Here is a 17,549-nt window from a genome sequence, read left to right on the forward strand (position 1 = left end):
AGAGCTAATCCAAACATAATGGAAAATCCAACAATGAACAAGTTTCTGGGGGAATTCATGTCAGCAAACTGCAGGTTAGAGATTCCAGCAGCGGTAATCATTCCAAACATGATCATATAAACACCACCAATAATGGGATCTGGAATGCTGACAAACAACGCGCTAAATTTCCCAACAACACCAACGACCATCATCACCAGTGCACCCCACTGGACCACACGGAGGCTTCCAACCTAAAAGAAAAGACGACAGCTTAACAACCCCACGTTAGATATCTATTTCACTGCCATTTTTACTTTTGAAAATGATCATAAAAAGTTTGGTATTATGAATTTTAGGCTACTTGAATTATCTCGGAAGTGAAAAAAAAATTACATGACATGACTAACGTCCTGACTGAAACAGCTATCTTAGTTAATCATGCCAAGCAAGATGGTTCTAATTAATTAAGCCTGTGTAGCACGATGAAATTTTAAAGTTCAACAATCTCAATGAAAGCTCTTGAGGGGTAGCCTTCTGTGGTATCGTTTGTTTTTGGTATTTTATAACAAGAAATTTGGGATTATATCATTAATTTGTTGACACCCTTGAGAGTAAGGAAGTTCATTAACAAGTTATCTGGAAATTTGACCTGGTATTTCAAGTCGAGAAGAGGTTCCTCGTTCAACCTACTTCACAATCATCGCATTACGAAAGACTAAATTGTAGAAAACAACACTTATCAGCACTGAGACACACGTACCATGTAAATTGTAGAAGACTGGAATAACAACAAATTAAAATCTCATTCACCTTAGAAATAGCAATGGCACCGATGTTTTCACTATACGAGGTTGTTCCATCTCCAGTACCAAATGCTCCCGTCAAGAGACACCCGATTCCCTCCATTGCAATTCCACGACTGATTGCATGTCTTGGGGGAGGAGGAGCCCCTGACAATCTTGCGCAGGCGTAGTAATCACCCACGGATTCAATGACAGAGGCCAACAACCCTGCATTCATCCCAAACACCCCCGCGACACTTACAGTAGGTGTTCCCCATTGACCTATGAAAGTGATCAAAATCGAGAAACATCAAGAGTTAAGCCGTGTAGTGCGGCATCAACGAAAACCTGCATGCTAACAACGTTAATCACTATTGCTAACCTGGGTAAGGAAATCTAAACCATTTGGCTTCTTTTAACACTGCAATTCTGGCGTCAGTTCTCGCCATGTACTGAGGAAGGCTAGAATCTGAAGGAAAGCCGCCTGCTGCGGTGATGATGGCACAAATTATCCAAGATGCCAAGATTGCAATAATCACCTGAGAAACAAAGACGGTATGACAACTGACCCATTGAGGGATACAGGAAGGCCCTGGGGCCTTTTGATGTAGACCGTGATACAGGAATAACTAGTGGAACGTACAATCATGGGAAAATGGCAATGAGTGAATGGATTGATGCAATTTTCAAATAAAACAAAATGAGCAAATTAATGGGTTGAGAATGTATTAAGACGGCATAATTGAAGAGATGGTGAAAGAATGCCCAATGCGCCATCTGGACACAATGTAATACTTTGCAATAAAAAATTTACAATAATGCTTGAACTGTCATGGTCTGGTGCTGTTAAAATCACTGTGTCAGTTCATTGAGACTTAATAAGTGCGCATGACCATGGATGGTCTGTTGAGCTAAAGTCTTTCAGAATTCCTTTTTCTTGGACCCACGTAAATATAAATGAGAAATTGCTGTTATGTTCCTCGCATAGTGAATAGATGATAGAAGTTTTTTTTTTTCAGTCGGTGACAGATGAATGCATGCAAAACAAAAATCCGAGTTCTTCCAACAGGGGTCGAACGTATGATTTTCTGATTGCTTGTTTGGACGCTGTTCCACTGAGCTACAAGAGCTAGGTTTGCTTTGAAAATCGACTTCAGTTGGCGTCTTACTTGCTGATGGAGAACATTCCCGATAGTCACGATATTATTCATTCACTTATTGACTAATTGTTGTTCTTGTTTTGGTTACAAGGTATGATGAACTAAATACTGACTACGGGGGGACACTACAAAGACTCACTGGGAAGAATCTGAACAAAGGGAAATGGCCAACATAACATCCTCCACGTTCTTTACTATATCCAGGCGCTGAAATTTCGAACTTGCTGAAGTACTGTGAAAACAGAGTTATTAACACGATAGTCCTGAAATCAACACAGGAAATAAAAACACTGTGTTAAACATAATGTACAGTAAAACTGGAAATGGTTTGAACCCAGGAGTCATCTCATAAGTACGTACAGTCGAACCTGTATATAACGGCCCTGTATTAAGCGGTCACCCTCTATTAAGCGGCCAGTTTTTAAAGTCCCGATTTTTCGCGCATACAAACGCTGTATTTGTTACCTGTATTAGGCAGCCACCTCTATTAAGCGGCCGCAGCCACCCTGTAGCAGTCCCATGTTTGTCTTTCTTTGTTATTTTTACCTGTATTAAGCGGCCACCCTTAAATGGAAACTAAGCCATATGCACAGTACCATGGATAACAGGAATTGTCGCTGGCAGTGCCGACAGTCAACGACTTGCTCTACAAACAAAAGTTCCAAATTGCGAGGCCCTAAACGCACGTGTCCCACTTGTTTAAGTAATTCTTACCCTATTCCTATTTTAACTTGAAGAATTTTATTATATATTTTGTTACTTTTAATTAGCAACATTACCGTTTATAATTCCACTTCGATCTTAAAAACTACAAAATGACGGAATGAGATATTTTGTTGTGAGCTGCAAGTCTCGTAAGTAAGCGAATTAGAAATACAGTACTGTGCACCGTACAAGAGTAGAGGACAATTTATTGCACAGTTACGTATATTATACCATTAAGTTACAAGTTGGCACTGAACTTTGTTTAAAGTATTGATCTCTTGAAAGAGTGTTGATTGTCCTATTGTTTCCTTGCATGAAATGTTTTTGTATCATACACCATTAAAATTGACATTAGACAACGCCCAGTTAGTATTTTTAGTGATCCTGTATTAGGCGGCCACCTGTATTAAGCGGCCAGTTCCTCAAGTCCCGAGGATGGCCGTTATATACAGGTTCGACTGTATTAAATTATGATCATCCGGATGAGTGTAGTCCTGAGAAGGACTGTTTGAGGTGACTTTGACTGACGTTTCGACAACCTAAGCGGAAGTCATCTTCAGAGTCAAGTGAATTGTGGAACGTCGGTAGGTGGTATTTATGTCTCTGGTTGTTAACCTGATTGGTCAACGAAGTCGAGATGTTATTGGTTGTTTGTCAGTACGCCGTGATGTTATTGGCTGTAAAGACTGTGAAAAGTGAAGACTGTAAAAAGCCCGTGGAGGTAGCTGTAGGCAACGGTTGAGTGGCGCTTGTCCTAAGCTAGTAAACCAGCTTTCCAGAGTAAGTCGTTGATAGTATCTTGTACTGTAGGAAATGCACTTGGCAGAGTCCCAGTCGATTCTATGGTTCGTTTGTAAATGGTGTTCAACAATGTGATTGTTGATATCACCATTTCTAGTTGCTCGTTTGTGTTCAGTCAGTCGTACGTTTAAATTTCTGCCGGTCTCACCAATATAAGTGGCCTGGCAGTCGCAGCATTTGATCTTGTAAACTGCTCCCTGTCTGCGGTTCGGTTCGTCTTTGTCCTTACTTTCGTCAGTAGTTGTCGTAAAGTGGCAATAGGTTTGTGAGCTACGCGGATGTTGTAGGGTTGTACAATCCGTGCCATAATTTCAGAAAGTCCTTTTAAGTAAGGTATAGTTACAGTAGTTATGGGAGTTGCGTCGTTGTTTGTGACGTTAGGTTCAGTGTCCTTGTAAGTGTTACGTCCTAACAAAGTCCTTGTTATAGTTGTTCTTTTTTGAAAACGTTGTCTAAGTAGTTGTTTTCGTCTGCGAGACTGTCAGGTGAGTCACAAACCAGTTGTGCTCGCCTTGTTAAGGTCTGTATGGTCGTTGCTTTGTGAGAAGTAGGGTTGTAGGATGACTGGTTCAGTAATCTGCCAGTATGTGTTGGTTTCCTGTAAACCGTAGTACTTAGTTTGTTGTCGTTGTTGTCACGGGTAACTAAGCAGTCTAGAAAAGGTATTCAGTTACCATTTTCGTAGATCTCCTTAGTAAACTGTATGTCAGCGTTCTGTCCGTTGATTTCGTCTTTGTGTACTACTGTAAAGGTGTCGTCTACGTACCGTAACCAGAACGGTAGTGTCCGTTTGTAGGTTGCTAGGGCTTGTTCCTCGATGTTCTGCATGACAATTTCTGCTACAACAACAGAAACTGGTGAGCCCATAGCTGTTCCATGTAACTGTTTGTAGTGCTTGTCGTTGTACTGAAAGTAAGTGGACGTTAGGCAGACTTTCAGTAAGTCCATTAAGTCATCTGCGGCAGTGGCAGTTTTGTCGTGGAGTTCTTGATGGCGGTAGCAGTACAGTCTAGAGCCAGGTGAAGTGGAATACTGGTGAACAGTGATTTACATCAAAAGACACAAGTTTGTAGTCGTCAGGTATTTGTACTGTCTTTATAGCATCAATAAAAATATCGCTAGACTGTAGTGCGTGTCGGGATTCGTTACTTTGTCAACGGTTTCAGTATAGTAGTCAAGTATTTGGATAGTTCGTAAGTCGGGGACCCACAGAACGAGACTATGGGTCGCATGGGTATGTTAGGTTTGTGTAGTTTTGGTAGTCCGTAGAGTTTAGGTGGTTGCGGTATGCGGCACCTCAGTCTGTTGTAACATTGTATGTCAATAACGTCAGTTTTCTTAAGGTCAAGTAGTTTACTGTTAAGTTTACGTTGAAGTGCTGGCGTCGGCTGTCGTTATGTCTGACAAACAGATATATGAAGAACTGAAACGAGACCCGACGCCAGCACTTCAGCGTAATCATGTCAGTCGCATTTTAATTAAAAAAAAATGTCTGGTTTCTTAACGAATATTTGGTAGAAATAGCCTGTCGTGTTCACTCGTCCATTACACGTGTTGTGGAATTAAATAATTTTAAAACGTTGCCTTTTGATTTATCCCAAATATTCCTTACAGTCATTGAATTACCAATAAAATACTCACGTCATGGAAATTCCCCAATGATTACCTAAAAAAATGAATGAAACCCTCATAATTGAATATAACTGAACTGAACGTTAAATAGAACCCACGTAACTAAGTTTATGTGCAATTTTTAGTCAAGGCTTGTTATTGCATGGGATAAAAAGGGTATTTACCTGCGTGTTCTGCTGCTACGTTGAACAGTGCCACGCCTAGCAAGGTAATTGTAGGTGCGATCGTAATGGGTCCAATGAATCGGAGAAGCACTCCAATAAGTCCGGTAAAACCGAAAACAATTTGGAACAACGCCGAGATCATTATAGCACCTTGAATCTGGTAAAGGATTGGAGGAAATAATTAATCACTGCAACTATGAGACGTTTGCGAGAGGCCGATTGGTTTACTCCTCTCTATCACCCCCTTGGGTTCTATAATTAGCTGGGTTGTTTCTATTAAGAGTCTGGCATAGTTTGTTTTCAAATGCGACTTCTGTTTCGGAAGAAAACAACGGTATTTTAACGTTAGCAATGCGGCAAAAGGGCAGACGTTAATTGCCATATTTCAACTGCTACAACCTGTCTTCCTTGGTACGCATGTCTCCACAGTGGGAGCATTGGAACCTTGATGTACTATTACAATAAATCACTGGCATTTGAGCCATGATTTGTACGTTGTGTGATCGCCTGTATTGAAATATTTTGCTCGTAGGATTCTACTTGCTTTGCGGGTAGGGGGGTGGGGGAAGGAGTAATAGTTAACTAAGCCTCAAGCCATTGCCTCTCTCATTCGAGGTTGCCAGATGTCATCGCTGTTGATAAGTGAGCTTGCAGTCGAGTTACCATTATTAGCTTAAAGGAAGCAAGTGTCTTTGGTCAGTATCAAAATGATGTTCACAATGAAACCTATATAAAGCTGCAAGCCCCTACAAACGTGCTACTGCAAACAGCATTTCTTGATATTTCAAAAGTTAATAAATTGTAAGGTAGCTCCGACACGCAAAAAGAAACCATTTAATCGAGGCGAGAGAAATGCAAACTTCTGCATTTGCTTAGGGATACATAATTCTGCTTGTGCAATGTGAGGATTGATTTTTTAAAAAAAATATGAAACAGGTTTGCACAAAAAACCAAAAACAAAAAAAGCGAGGACTCCTCCATTGGAAACAATTTTTTTATTAGTACTTTTATGTTTGCTTGCTGCTTACACGTTGCTTTGGAAAGCAAAGCATGCACACCTCACCTTATCTTAAATCTATCTTTGCACAAAACAGTAAAGTACAAACAGCAATCAAACTAACCTTTAGGTTTTGGGCATGCCCACTGCGGCAAAGACAAGATGGCGAATGTCGGAATAAGGAAAGTAAACGTTGCCCCTTGAACGATAGGAAGCCTGAAGTAAAATCAAATGGTATAAATTATTCATAGGCTGTGTTTGTTATCAGATAGCAACAAATTTATTTGTTAAATGTTTGCCAACCGGGATCTTTTCTCTCATGTGATTTGGAATATAAAACGTCAATCTACGAGATATGTTGAAACCAAAAAAAAAAAACAACAACAATAAAAACAAACAAACAAACAAAAAACAATCAAAACAAGAAAACTATGTATTCAGTATTTTACAAGTATGAAACACGCTGAATACATGTATCCTTTTTATTCATGAAAGTTTGGTTTTATCAACTGTGCTGTTAAGAAAATTGTTCCCGGTAAAGAAATCTAAGAATTGAAATTTCGATTGCTGGACAAATCAAGGAATTGTGGGTTGTGTATGGTTTAATTACTGAGAGTGGAGCTACGCTATTGATGGGAGCATGTCAACGTAAAAGACAAGAAGGAATCAATTGATTCAGTGGAGATTATGAAAGGAGAATTTTTGTACTGTTTTTTGTAGTTCGGTCAAGCGCTCGAACGTCAGCATTTGTGGCGTCTTAACGGTGTTAAATTTACCTTACCAACTCAGTTGATAATTTATTTCCCCACCGAAGCAGCAAAACACCTTCATTAAGAACTGCCCCCCCCCCCCCTCCGATCCATTTTTTTTTTTTTATTTCGTAAAATTTACCTCGCTGTTTACAAAAGAATAAAAACTGCCGAGAATTACACTACAATCTTTCTAAGAGAAAATGAAGAGAGTCAGCAGTTACTTTATCAGTGAAAAGGTCATCTTATAAAATGCTGCTTTAAATTAACAAATGCCTACCTTACACCGAAAGTAGACTGTAGCAATGTTACGATTCCTGACAAGAAAAATGTGGTACCCAGTACCTCACTGATGGCCAGTGTGTTGTTTGCAAAACACATTGGACCGCTGATAATGAAGGGGATTGCCAGTGTCCCTCCTAGCATGGTCAGGTAATGCTGTTGAACAAAGGAAAGTTATCAGTTCAGAACAAAACACTTGGCCAGCCATCAACAGTCCGAGATAAATGGGTAAGTGTTCTAAAAATCAGTCTCTTCTCACCAAGACAACTGATGAGAAAACTGACCAGAAGTGAACCGCACGACCCTCTTAAAGGAATCCTCCACTTTTGAAAAAAAATGGACGTTAATTTGCTTGAAATATAATCTAAATTCAAATTCCCTTGGAAACTGATGAAAATGATATTTTGGTGTCAGACAAAACAGGATTTGAATATCGCATTTTCAATACTTTAATTTTCCCACCCAATGCTATTTTTCCACTACTTCGTGGCATCATACAAAGAAGTTCCTCTTCCTGAGAATAGCGGCAATCATATGACGTTACTGAAGGTCAAAATAGTTGCACTAGTGACAGTTTAAAAGCCAGAAGAGGCAATGATCATATTTACGTTTTGTCCCCTAAAATTTCCTTTTCACCTGTTCAAATAAACTTTAACTCACAGTTTAACGGCCTCTTTATATTAGCCGGTAACCGAGCCGAACCGCAGGACGAAATTTGTTTTGCATTCATATGGGAAATTTCAAGAGATTAAAAAGACGCGATTCTTTGCTTTGGCCTTCTCTTCCTTTGAACGTTTCTTGACATCATCCGGCAACTGTGCCATCTCCACTCCCAGTTGCACTGAATAGTTTCTTGAAAAAATAGGCCAATTTTGATTCGTTCAGGCGACCGGGCTGGAGTGTTCGCTAAAACGCTAAAACTTTCCAGCCCTTTTACCGAGACCTCAATCGCAAAAAACCGAGATCTCGGTAACCGGGAAAGCTCGCCTTCTTATATGAACGCAACGAAATTTTTTTCAAAGGAAATGGTGGTTAGGCGAGATCGCGGCGGGGCCAGATAAATTGATCGGGCTCAAATGAAGAGACCCTAACACCCATTTGCTGAAAGAGTGTAGATTCCCTTTCTTTGTGATTTTATTAATATGATTTTGTGCTGTAATTTTTAAACTGCTAGCGTTTTTAGCTTCCATTAATGCTTGAAATTATCAATACTTTGTAAGCTTTTCTCGCGGAATATCACTGATATAGTGATGATAGTGGAAGTAGTGAAAAATTAACAAAGGCGCCGAACTTTTCTAATCTAACAGACCTACAACTCCCTCCAATTTTATCAGTAAAAGCGATGGCCTATACTAGCTTAGGGCACCAAAACATTTTTGATGCGTTATGTTTCCTGCCTCTGTAGTATCAATTTAGATTTTAGAATTTTGGAAATACGACTAAGAGGATAACCAAAGTAGTAAACGTGAAGATTGATAACAGAAAAACAGACAAACAAACGAACAAACACCTATACAGTGTGCACATATCCGTAATTACCTGAAACCCCAGCAGTAAGCAGATATGCCATGGTGGATTCTCGTCGATAAGGTAGGATAAGCCAAGTGCCCTTTGTTTCTTCTCAGGCTGCGACTGAGCACCCTGCTCGGAAAGCTTGACGAGTTCATTTAGTACTTACTTAAGTCACAACTTATCTGTGACATTTGGACGTTTACAGTATCGCGCTATACCCATTAATTACAGCTAGAAAGAGTAAGCACCATGTACATCATGATAGTTATATTACTTAGCAGAAGGATGGGGGGGGGGGGGGGGGGTGTTCATGGAGCCCCAGCTCTATTGAAGAAAACGCCCCCTCCCTAACTCACACACACGCCCACGTTGTAAGAGTTTCGTTCAAGAGACATTCACACTTTTTTCTTTTTATAAGAATCTATTTTATAAGAATATCGAGGTTGAAATTTGCGAAATTTTTAGAATATTTTAAGAATAAACCCGAGGCTGAGATTTTGAAAAGAATATAAATTGGTAAATACAATATACATTATATGTTTTTAACTACACCGTATAAAATACTTCCTTTCTCTAAACGGCAAAACTTGCCAATGAAACGTTAAAAACCTGCACTAGCCAAATGTTCGATGCTAATGACAGTTCGATCAAATGGTAGATGTATAATACGTCATACACTATAATCCAAGAACATTCACAAGAATATTTTCAGCCTAACATCGGCAGAAAAATAAGAACATTTAGCCTGGGCCGGAAAAAGAATATCCTTATGTAAAAAAAAAAGAGTGTGTAAGGCAGAAACTTCACAAGCATAATGGCTCATCAAAAGGTCGATATTTTTCATTAACGGATAGCAAACGATAAACTTGCTTAAATATTGTACAAAAATAATGCATTGAAGAAAGCGAAATCATGTGATTTGTTAAAGCCATTTTTTTACATGACAGCGTTGAAACTTTAGCCAACGCCGGCCAGATCTCCACAAACCGTACCACAGCCCGGTTCATGTAATCTATCCCAAAATAATGTATGAGCAGGTTTTGCCTCCTCAAAGAAATTGTTCTGCTTAAAAAAAAGAGCTATTTCAGTCAGTACTACGTATATACTTGTCTATTATCATTTCAACTTTGTTAATTGCTCTGAAGCTATCCGCCTCGATTAACCTTTGCTACTTGCTGATACAGCTGTAAACAAGTTTATAATCCCGTTGTCAGGTATGAAATCAACTGTCACTGTTTTTTAAAGTGAAGACCTTTCATTTACATATTTTTGTTTTGCCATTTTCATTACTACGTTCGGGTTTGTTCATCTGTTTTCAAACCGTAAGCTATTGGTGATACGCCCAAGCACAGTCATCGTTTTATAGCGCTTCTGTCTTGCAAATAACATTTCAATGGACTCGATAACAGACGTGCCTGAATAAGACGACGCTTGGTCACGCTCATGTATCAAAAAAATTGGAGTCGATTTGCTCCTCTATCTCGAAGATAGGCAACGAGGAATCTGGGAACAGAGCATTAATGACCAATGGGGATTGGGGAAGTGGAAACGCATCTTTAAAAGCGGGAATCTTTATAAAACAGAATGAGATTCTGGTACCCCTATAGCCTAGGGGCTGCTTTCAAGGTTTCTGACTTGCAGTCGCCCGGTCACAGCTTATTGTCTTGACAGGTATCAATTATTGCTATTATTTCGCCGGTGGTACCAATCTAGGTCCCTCCAGTCACAGATCTAGCCCACGAAAAGAACTCACCTAAAAATACCCGCTAAACATGGAACAAAATACTTATGGATTCCTCCATTCCCGTTTGAGAAGACGTCAGCGTGTAGGGTTCATCACAGAGGTTCGCTAAAATTACAACATTGATGACTTGATCGCAAACCGTTTGCAAAACAGTGAGCGTTAACAAAATTTCCGCGCATTTACGTTACCGACATTACACCTATCCTCCTTAATTGTTGGCTTAAGCGGTTGAACCAGCACGCGAAGTCGAAGGTGCCAAAAATACTGAATTAGTGAACCAAGAATGTTTCACAGGCCTTTCTCTGCTCTCTCTTGTGAAACCATGGGATCTTCTCAACTACACAAAGACGTTTCTCCTTTATTCGATAAGGGCAACTTTTTCTCAGTATTCCATTTGAGCCTATTAAATTAAACGGTGAACTAAAACCGCTCGCCAAGAGAAGCTAAAGAAGCTCAAATACTTCTTGATGTCCAAGCGGATCTTATCAGAAGCTAAACCACCGTTTATTCTCAGTATTTCATTAAAGTGGTCTTTATTACTGGCCACGTGCACGTCACACTAGAGCGCCGCACATGCGCCCCCGAGTTCCGCAGAGGTCTCCATTGCAGTATTCACCTTATATTGGACTTAATTTGAGCTGATCATAAACCAATGTGTCAGTCAAGTAGACAGAACTTTCAACTCTCCAAAAATTATCTGACAACTTCAGCCACGGGACCGTCATGAGAAAATGTGATCGAAAGACCTGTTTTATGCTGACATGCGTGCAGGCTTGTCTTATTTTCTTTTGCTTCATTACATGTTACACAATAATATTATAAGGAGGTTGTTGGAACTTTTCAGAAAATATCAAGCCGCAGCCGTAACACTTTTTGAGTTTTGAAGGCAATTCGACCAGTTCAAACCTTTAATTAAGGAGAATGACGAGAACCTTCGACCAAAAACTAGGCCCTTCAAGGACAAGAAGAGTCTCATTTTCAAAAATCTGAGACACCACGATGAGATTACGTTTACATTTCTTACATAACGGGTCACCAGATCGGGTGTACATACTTTCACATATTATGTGATTGTTTCAATATAGAGACATGGATTTTTCATGTGAATGTCACAATCAGTTTAATTACAATTGCTCATTTAATACAGACCGACAACGTTTTCTCAAAACTGGCGCACGTACGAATTTTATTCCTGAAGGACAACCGTGAGAGTAGAAAGCATCATTAAAGCGTACCATGTATACAGCGCATGATGTGAAATGGCGGAGGTTGCACAATGTTTTTTTTTTTTTTAATGAATTGGGAAAGGCCAGTATGTTGAGCCTCCAAGTCTGCAGTCTGCATTTGTCGCACACCGTAATTTGAATGTCTTCTTCGTCGCCGGCAAATTCGTGTTTAATATTCCCTTTACTGTAATAATGAGTGAAGTGCTTCCTTTTTCTTAACAGGCATCGAATATTGTTAAATCACTGCGAGTTGGGTGCTAATCTAGTTCCACTCCAGTGGCAATGGAACATTACACTTTAGTGACAGATTTTTCAATTCCTGTTTCAGAAGACGTCAGCGTGAAAACGGTCGCTGGCATGACATCAGTGTTGACTTAACCCCACACCGTTCACAAACTAAGCATCAGAAAAACTATTTCGTGCAGTTACGTTGCCGACAGCACACCTTAAAACCAAAACTGGCACTCGTAGGCCTTACCTCTATCTCTTGTGTCCCCATAGAGATCTTCTCAATCCCACTTAGCACTTTCTTCATTCGATAACGGCGACAATGGTGAAATAAAACCGTAGGTCACGAGACGCTAAAGAAGCTTAAAAGGACACAGTCACATGGTGCACATGCGCATTAGATACCATTTCTTAGCTGATTTGCATATCACACTTCATCACAAGTCTCGCGCTGAGAAGCGCATCCTTTAAAAAAATGTAAACAAACCTTTTCGAGTCAAAGTATTTGCCAGTCAAAATTATTATAGTGATTATAGACCTAATGTCATTTTACAACACTCATTTTCTTGATACCATGGAGAATTTACTGATGGACTTGTCCCGGGAAAGTCAAACGTCAACGAATATCTCTGAAGTCGAAGAATCATTTAATCGTTTATTTCGGTACCGGTCGTGTGAAAAATTATCCTAGCTGTTTCTAAGTTTCACAGTGTTTGCATGAGAAGCAAATTGAGTTCAAATATTAGAGAATATGTCAATTTTAAAACGTAGCGAATCGACTGAGATGCAGTGTAGCGGAACGACTTTGTAGCAAAACTACCGGTAAGATTTATTTCTGCTTTCAATCATATATTTTGCTTTTATAATTTCGTTTCTACAACTTCTCCGTCATCTAAATTTAGGAACCAAACCCACGTCGTTGCAAGAACGCTTGCTCGACCCGTAGAAAACAAGGTTCTACTGGAGGTTTTCCTTGTCGAGGAGATAATCGACTGTGTACCGAAGCTTGTCTTCGTCTGAGCTCCAAACCAAGCAGCCATGACGCGTAGTTCGAATCGTTTACGAACATTCCCACCGCACGAACCTTTCGCCAGGTTGAGAAAATGTAATTTTCCAAATATATAATGGTGATTTGTTCTCCAATGTTTTTGATTGATTTCTCTCGTTATTTTAGTCAACGCAGGCGAGTTCTTCCGCCCGGCGCCTTCATGTTTCCCACCTCTTCTATTCATGTTCCGTTGGAGACGCGATCCATACTGTTTTTAACCAAATATGATAAAATAATATCATAGGATGAGCAAAAGCATACTCAGAAACAGGTTTCCAGTAACAGATTGAAAATCCAATAAAACACTGGGGAGATTGAAGCGGATTTCTAGATGCCGACGCGCACTTTTGATTTCGGGTTGAGGTGGACGCTTTTCAAAATTGACAAAAACTAGCGTCCAGGTCAGCGCGGTCACAAAGGTGACTGTGTCCCTTTAAGCCTAGCAGATCTAATCAAAAGGGACTTTTTTTTTCTGACGCCTGGCTCCAAGCAATATAAGAGTTGTGATTGCTCTGTCATACATGTATCTGTGCCATAGGTTTCGTATCAAGAAATGGTCTATTCCGGCTCAAGCTCAGTCGCAATTTTCTCGGCTCTCTCTCTCCATTTGTGATAACTGCAACCCGATGGCATTTTTCCCCGAGATTTTAGGAAAAATGATCTGGGCGTCCAAACACCGTCATTAGTCTAATGATTTCTTTTAATGTAGCTTTTTTTTGTTATTATTATCATAACTGCTATTCTCATAATTAAAAAATGGCGACATTTCCTTTGCCCGATTCAACCAGTCTATACAGACGCCAAGAAAACAAACTCACAACTCAAGGTTGACTTATAAGAAATGTGGTGTGTTTTCCTTTTGTTGGTTGCCGTCCTTGATGAGCTTAAACTTGTTTGAATTTGGTGGCATTCGCAATAACACTATAACCAATGCGGCGGTCATAGCAACGTCAGTGTCAAATTTTAACTACGCGGCGTGAATCTTCTGTTATAACATAGCTAGTAAATTCGTGTAATAAAATTCAATTGAGCGTGCGTACTTCGTAGTCCCATTGTGCACGCTTAGTTGATGCTGACAGAACTTTGATTCCGTTGTCGCGTTTCAAGAAGAAAGTAAGTTCAGTCCGCGACTATGATAAATGAGCGTAAGGTTTCGTTAGAGTGAACTTGTTATAGGTATATTTACAGTTACAAAAAAAAAGCAAAAACGTTTTGTTGCCGTCATCAACGTCTGCTTTAGTCTTTGTATCGATAAAACCTGTGTCCGTGACTTACCCTTATAATATGGACACGTTGGAATGTCCCCTTAGTGTCCGTATTAACTGGGTTCCAATGTACACACTAATCTCCTTCGCTACAATCAGAGTAATCAGTCTAAATATTGTAATCAAACAGCCGTTCTAGTCGGCGAGATCGTTTCTTTGTGCACCCAATGGACAAAGACGATACCAAGCCCCTCTCCCTCCCGCATGTAAGTAAAACAAGGAGGCCAATACCTCTATTGTAACAATTGAACGGGAGAGAAACTATTAAGAACCCAGGAATATATAAAACGATGAAATAATTTATGCAGGTAACGATATATTTCAAATAATTACAGTGGAATTTCCTGACCTCCAATAATAATGAATATGCTATAGCACTATGTAACCTGGTAAGGAAATTATTGTGTCTGACTAAAATTTTAGCTGAGAAGGAAACAATTCCTCTACCAACTGGGAGAACTACAGCTAAGACAATGTTTACTTCCTTTTAAAACAGAAAAAAAAAAACACTTCGCACTGCTTTACAGCGATAGTTACTTTGATATCCATTTTACACATCAGTGAAAAGATTTGTTCTAATCATGCTTTTGTAACAATAATGGTCAGTGTACCACTTAATAATTTCTTTTGATGATCATATCTAGTTTATCGTGCATGGGTTTTGCTGATTTGTCAAACACTATTTTAAGTTTTTTGCCGAGTACACTTTCATTTTTATTGACAGCTTATAACCTAATAGACTTTAACCATAGTTACTGTATATTTTGATGATAGCCAATAAGGGCCAGATTCTGACCACTCCTAAGTCAAGGTGCTCTTGCCATAAAATGTGAATGGTTTTTCGTAACTTGGTGCATGATGTTTCACAAAAGCCTACATATATTTCTATGGAAACAGGAAAAATGTGTCCATTTCCATAAACATCTGTAAAATTCTCAAACTGAACGCTCTTCTTCGCTTGTTTTAAAGAAAAGATTCTCAAAATTTCCATTTTTCTACCAGTAGTTTCAAGTAATATATCAAACACGAGAAAGCGTGTTTCATCAGATATCCAAACACTTTTTTTTTAGTTTCAGAAGTTATATCAGACACTTGTCACAGTGTTTCATCACAATATCAAGCACCTCGAAGTTCGTCAAAAATACTCCGCTACGCGTCGTATTTTCAACTCTCTTCTCGGTGTTTGATATGTGACGGAACACTGTCTCATGTTTGATATATTACTTGAAAAAATTGGCCAATTGTGTATTGAAGAGAAGTCGACAAAAACTGAATAAAGTTTGTTCTCTCTCGGAGGAATCCGTTAGTATTTCCTTTCCAGTTCTCTAGCAGCAATTTCATGTTAGAACAAAAGCTACTGGCTAAATATGTTAGCAGTCTTGACCAAAATACAGCAAAATCGCCGTGAAAGTGCCGTGCCTCCTTAACCAAATGTACAGGGCATGAAGTTGAAAGAAATGATCGCTACCGAATTCTCCCAACTACTCCCATAGCAAATATACGAGAAAACTGAGAAGAATTTGCGTTTTGATATTGGTGATTAAAAAGTCGATTAAACCATTTCCCCCTGAGATTGAACGACTTATAATTTTGATGGCTTTTCTCGTCTCTTCTAAATAACTAATTTAGCGAGAACTTAGGTCAGTGATTTACTCGGAATTGCTAAATCCACTAAAATACGTTGCGCTTAGAACAGTAACCAACGTCCTCAATTTGAAGTGCCTATGAAGCGAAAATTGTTTTTAAGTAGTTATAAAATTTACCCTTTCAAGCACGCGATTTCAAATTTTGAGATTTCTGGGGTAAAAAATTGCCGATTTTGTGAGCGCTCAAAGTTGGGCTATTTTGCACTCAAAAATGGTATTCGCATCGCGCAGCCAAAATGCCACACGACAATAACCGCTGACGTCATATTGGTGCCAAGAATTGCAATTCATCATGGCGGAAGAGAAGAAAGGATATTTCTTCATCGTTGCTGCTTGATGTGTCTGAGAAGCTGCTCATTTCAGAATCGCTAGACATGCTTTTCCTTTTCTACAATCCTCTTTGGCGGCAAGAACGGAATAAGAGTAAACAAACTTTTGGCACCAAAGTGACGTCACTTGACCCAGTCCTCTGACCATTTTTGAGAGCGAAATAGCCAAACTTTGATTGTTCGTAAAATCCGCAATTCTTACCCCAGCACTCTAAAACTTCGGAATCATATTTTTCAAAGTGCAAATTTTATAACTACACAAAAACATCTTTCGCTTCATAGGCACTTTAAGAGGAAATGTTTAAAATTGACAAAATTTTGGGATAAAGTAAATATAAATGTTATATGTATAAATATAACTTTCAAGCAGGCAAATTGTTATTTGCAACGGGAAATTTAATAACGGTACCTCCTACTATCGAGGTATTTTTGTGCAGTTCATGGCTATGGAAGAAAAACAGATTTCAGCAACAGCTAATGGAATCCAGAACGATAATTAGGCGTAACCACACATATTTCAGAGATAATTAAGCGCTGGTCATTCTAAAAAAAACAGAACATATATAACAATGTATGGAATTTCCCCCCATATTGAAAATGCTTGGTTAACCCCAAAGGCCCCCAAAACCTTGCTAAAATCTATTTTCCCTGTAAAGTCATAAAGCGCCGGCAAAAGCACCTTTGTTATAGTAAGTACTTCCCTTGAGACACCAGACTTTCTCGGACCATCCCGAGATGTACTGACAGAGCAGACGTGCAGTAGCAAAGGGAGGCACCGTCCTTTGGCCAACAAATCATTGAGCTACGAACTGGAACAAAATCCGTATTTTTAAATAGTCTTTAAAGGAAACAGCTTTAGAAACGCTGGCATCGTCTGATGTCATTACACGTTCTTAGACTTTTGAACGGTGGGTACCATCCATTTTTGCTTCCGTTGTCATTGCATCGTCTCCGCCTTTGTACGGCAGGAAAGGCAAATACTTGGCTGCTTTGCAATTACTGAGGCGTTTGAGACAGCAAGGCAGATCATAGACTTCAATGGGAGCTGTTTGAAACTGATCATCGCTTTCGGCATCTGAAAGGTGTTGTCGCCAAACCTTGATCCCGCGTTCCTCAATGGTACCAGGGATTGTGTTGTCCAGGATAAGTGCCACCAGACATCCCACCGCCATGCTTGTTGACAACAGGACAGTAAGGATCTGATCGATTTCTGAAACACCTATAGAAAGTAGTAGCATCGGTTAGATACTTTATTGCTTACAGTCTTGCATGACATGCAAGGCCCACACGTTCTTTT

The 17,549-nt window shown here is 39.5% G+C and overlaps 2 protein-coding genes across 4 annotated transcripts in view; both read right to left on the reverse strand.

The window, feature by feature from the left end:
• The window catches only part of LOC146460380 (solute carrier family 23 member 2-like), a 13,586-nt gene extending 1,254 nt beyond the window's left edge, over window positions 1-12,332 (reverse strand). The window contains exons 1-11 of the mRNA XM_085088552.1: window positions 12,215-12,332; window positions 8,794-8,907; window positions 7,253-7,410; window positions 6,348-6,439; window positions 5,828-5,898; window positions 5,227-5,383; window positions 5,072-5,096; window positions 2,064-2,187; window positions 1,147-1,303; window positions 793-1,046; window positions 1-233 (exon numbers count right to left, since the gene is read on the reverse strand). The exon at window positions 1-233 is cut by the window's left edge and continues 41 nt beyond it. Of these exons, the coding sequence (XP_084944678.1) occupies window positions 1-233; window positions 793-1,046; window positions 1,147-1,303; window positions 2,064-2,187; window positions 5,072-5,096; window positions 5,227-5,383; window positions 5,828-5,898; window positions 6,348-6,439; window positions 7,253-7,410; window positions 8,794-8,907; window positions 12,215-12,271 (1,442 nt within the window). The 5' untranslated portion in view covers window positions 12,272-12,332. The remainder of the gene's footprint in view (window positions 234-792; window positions 1,047-1,146; window positions 1,304-2,063; window positions 2,188-5,071; window positions 5,097-5,226; window positions 5,384-5,827; window positions 5,899-6,347; window positions 6,440-7,252; window positions 7,411-8,793; window positions 8,908-12,214) is intronic.
• A 2,461-nt stretch (window positions 12,333-14,793) lies between these two features.
• Window positions 14,794-17,549, reverse strand: part of LOC146460381 (solute carrier family 23 member 2-like) — a 29,177-nt gene continuing 26,421 nt past the window's right edge. For all 3 annotated transcript variants that reach the window (XM_085088556.1, XM_085088557.1, XM_085088558.1), the window contains one exon: window positions 14,794-17,471. In XM_085088556.1, the coding sequence (XP_084944682.1) occupies window positions 17,146-17,471 (326 nt within the window). In that variant the 3' untranslated portion in view covers window positions 14,794-17,145. The remainder of the gene's footprint in view (window positions 17,472-17,549) is intronic.

The sequence above is a fragment of the Pavona decussata genome, unplaced genomic scaffold (assembly GCF_977016875.1).
Source record: "Pavona decussata unplaced genomic scaffold, jaPavDecu1.1 SCAFFOLD_214, whole genome shotgun sequence".
Classification (NCBI taxonomy): Eukaryota; Metazoa; Cnidaria; class Anthozoa; order Scleractinia; family Agariciidae; genus Pavona; species Pavona decussata.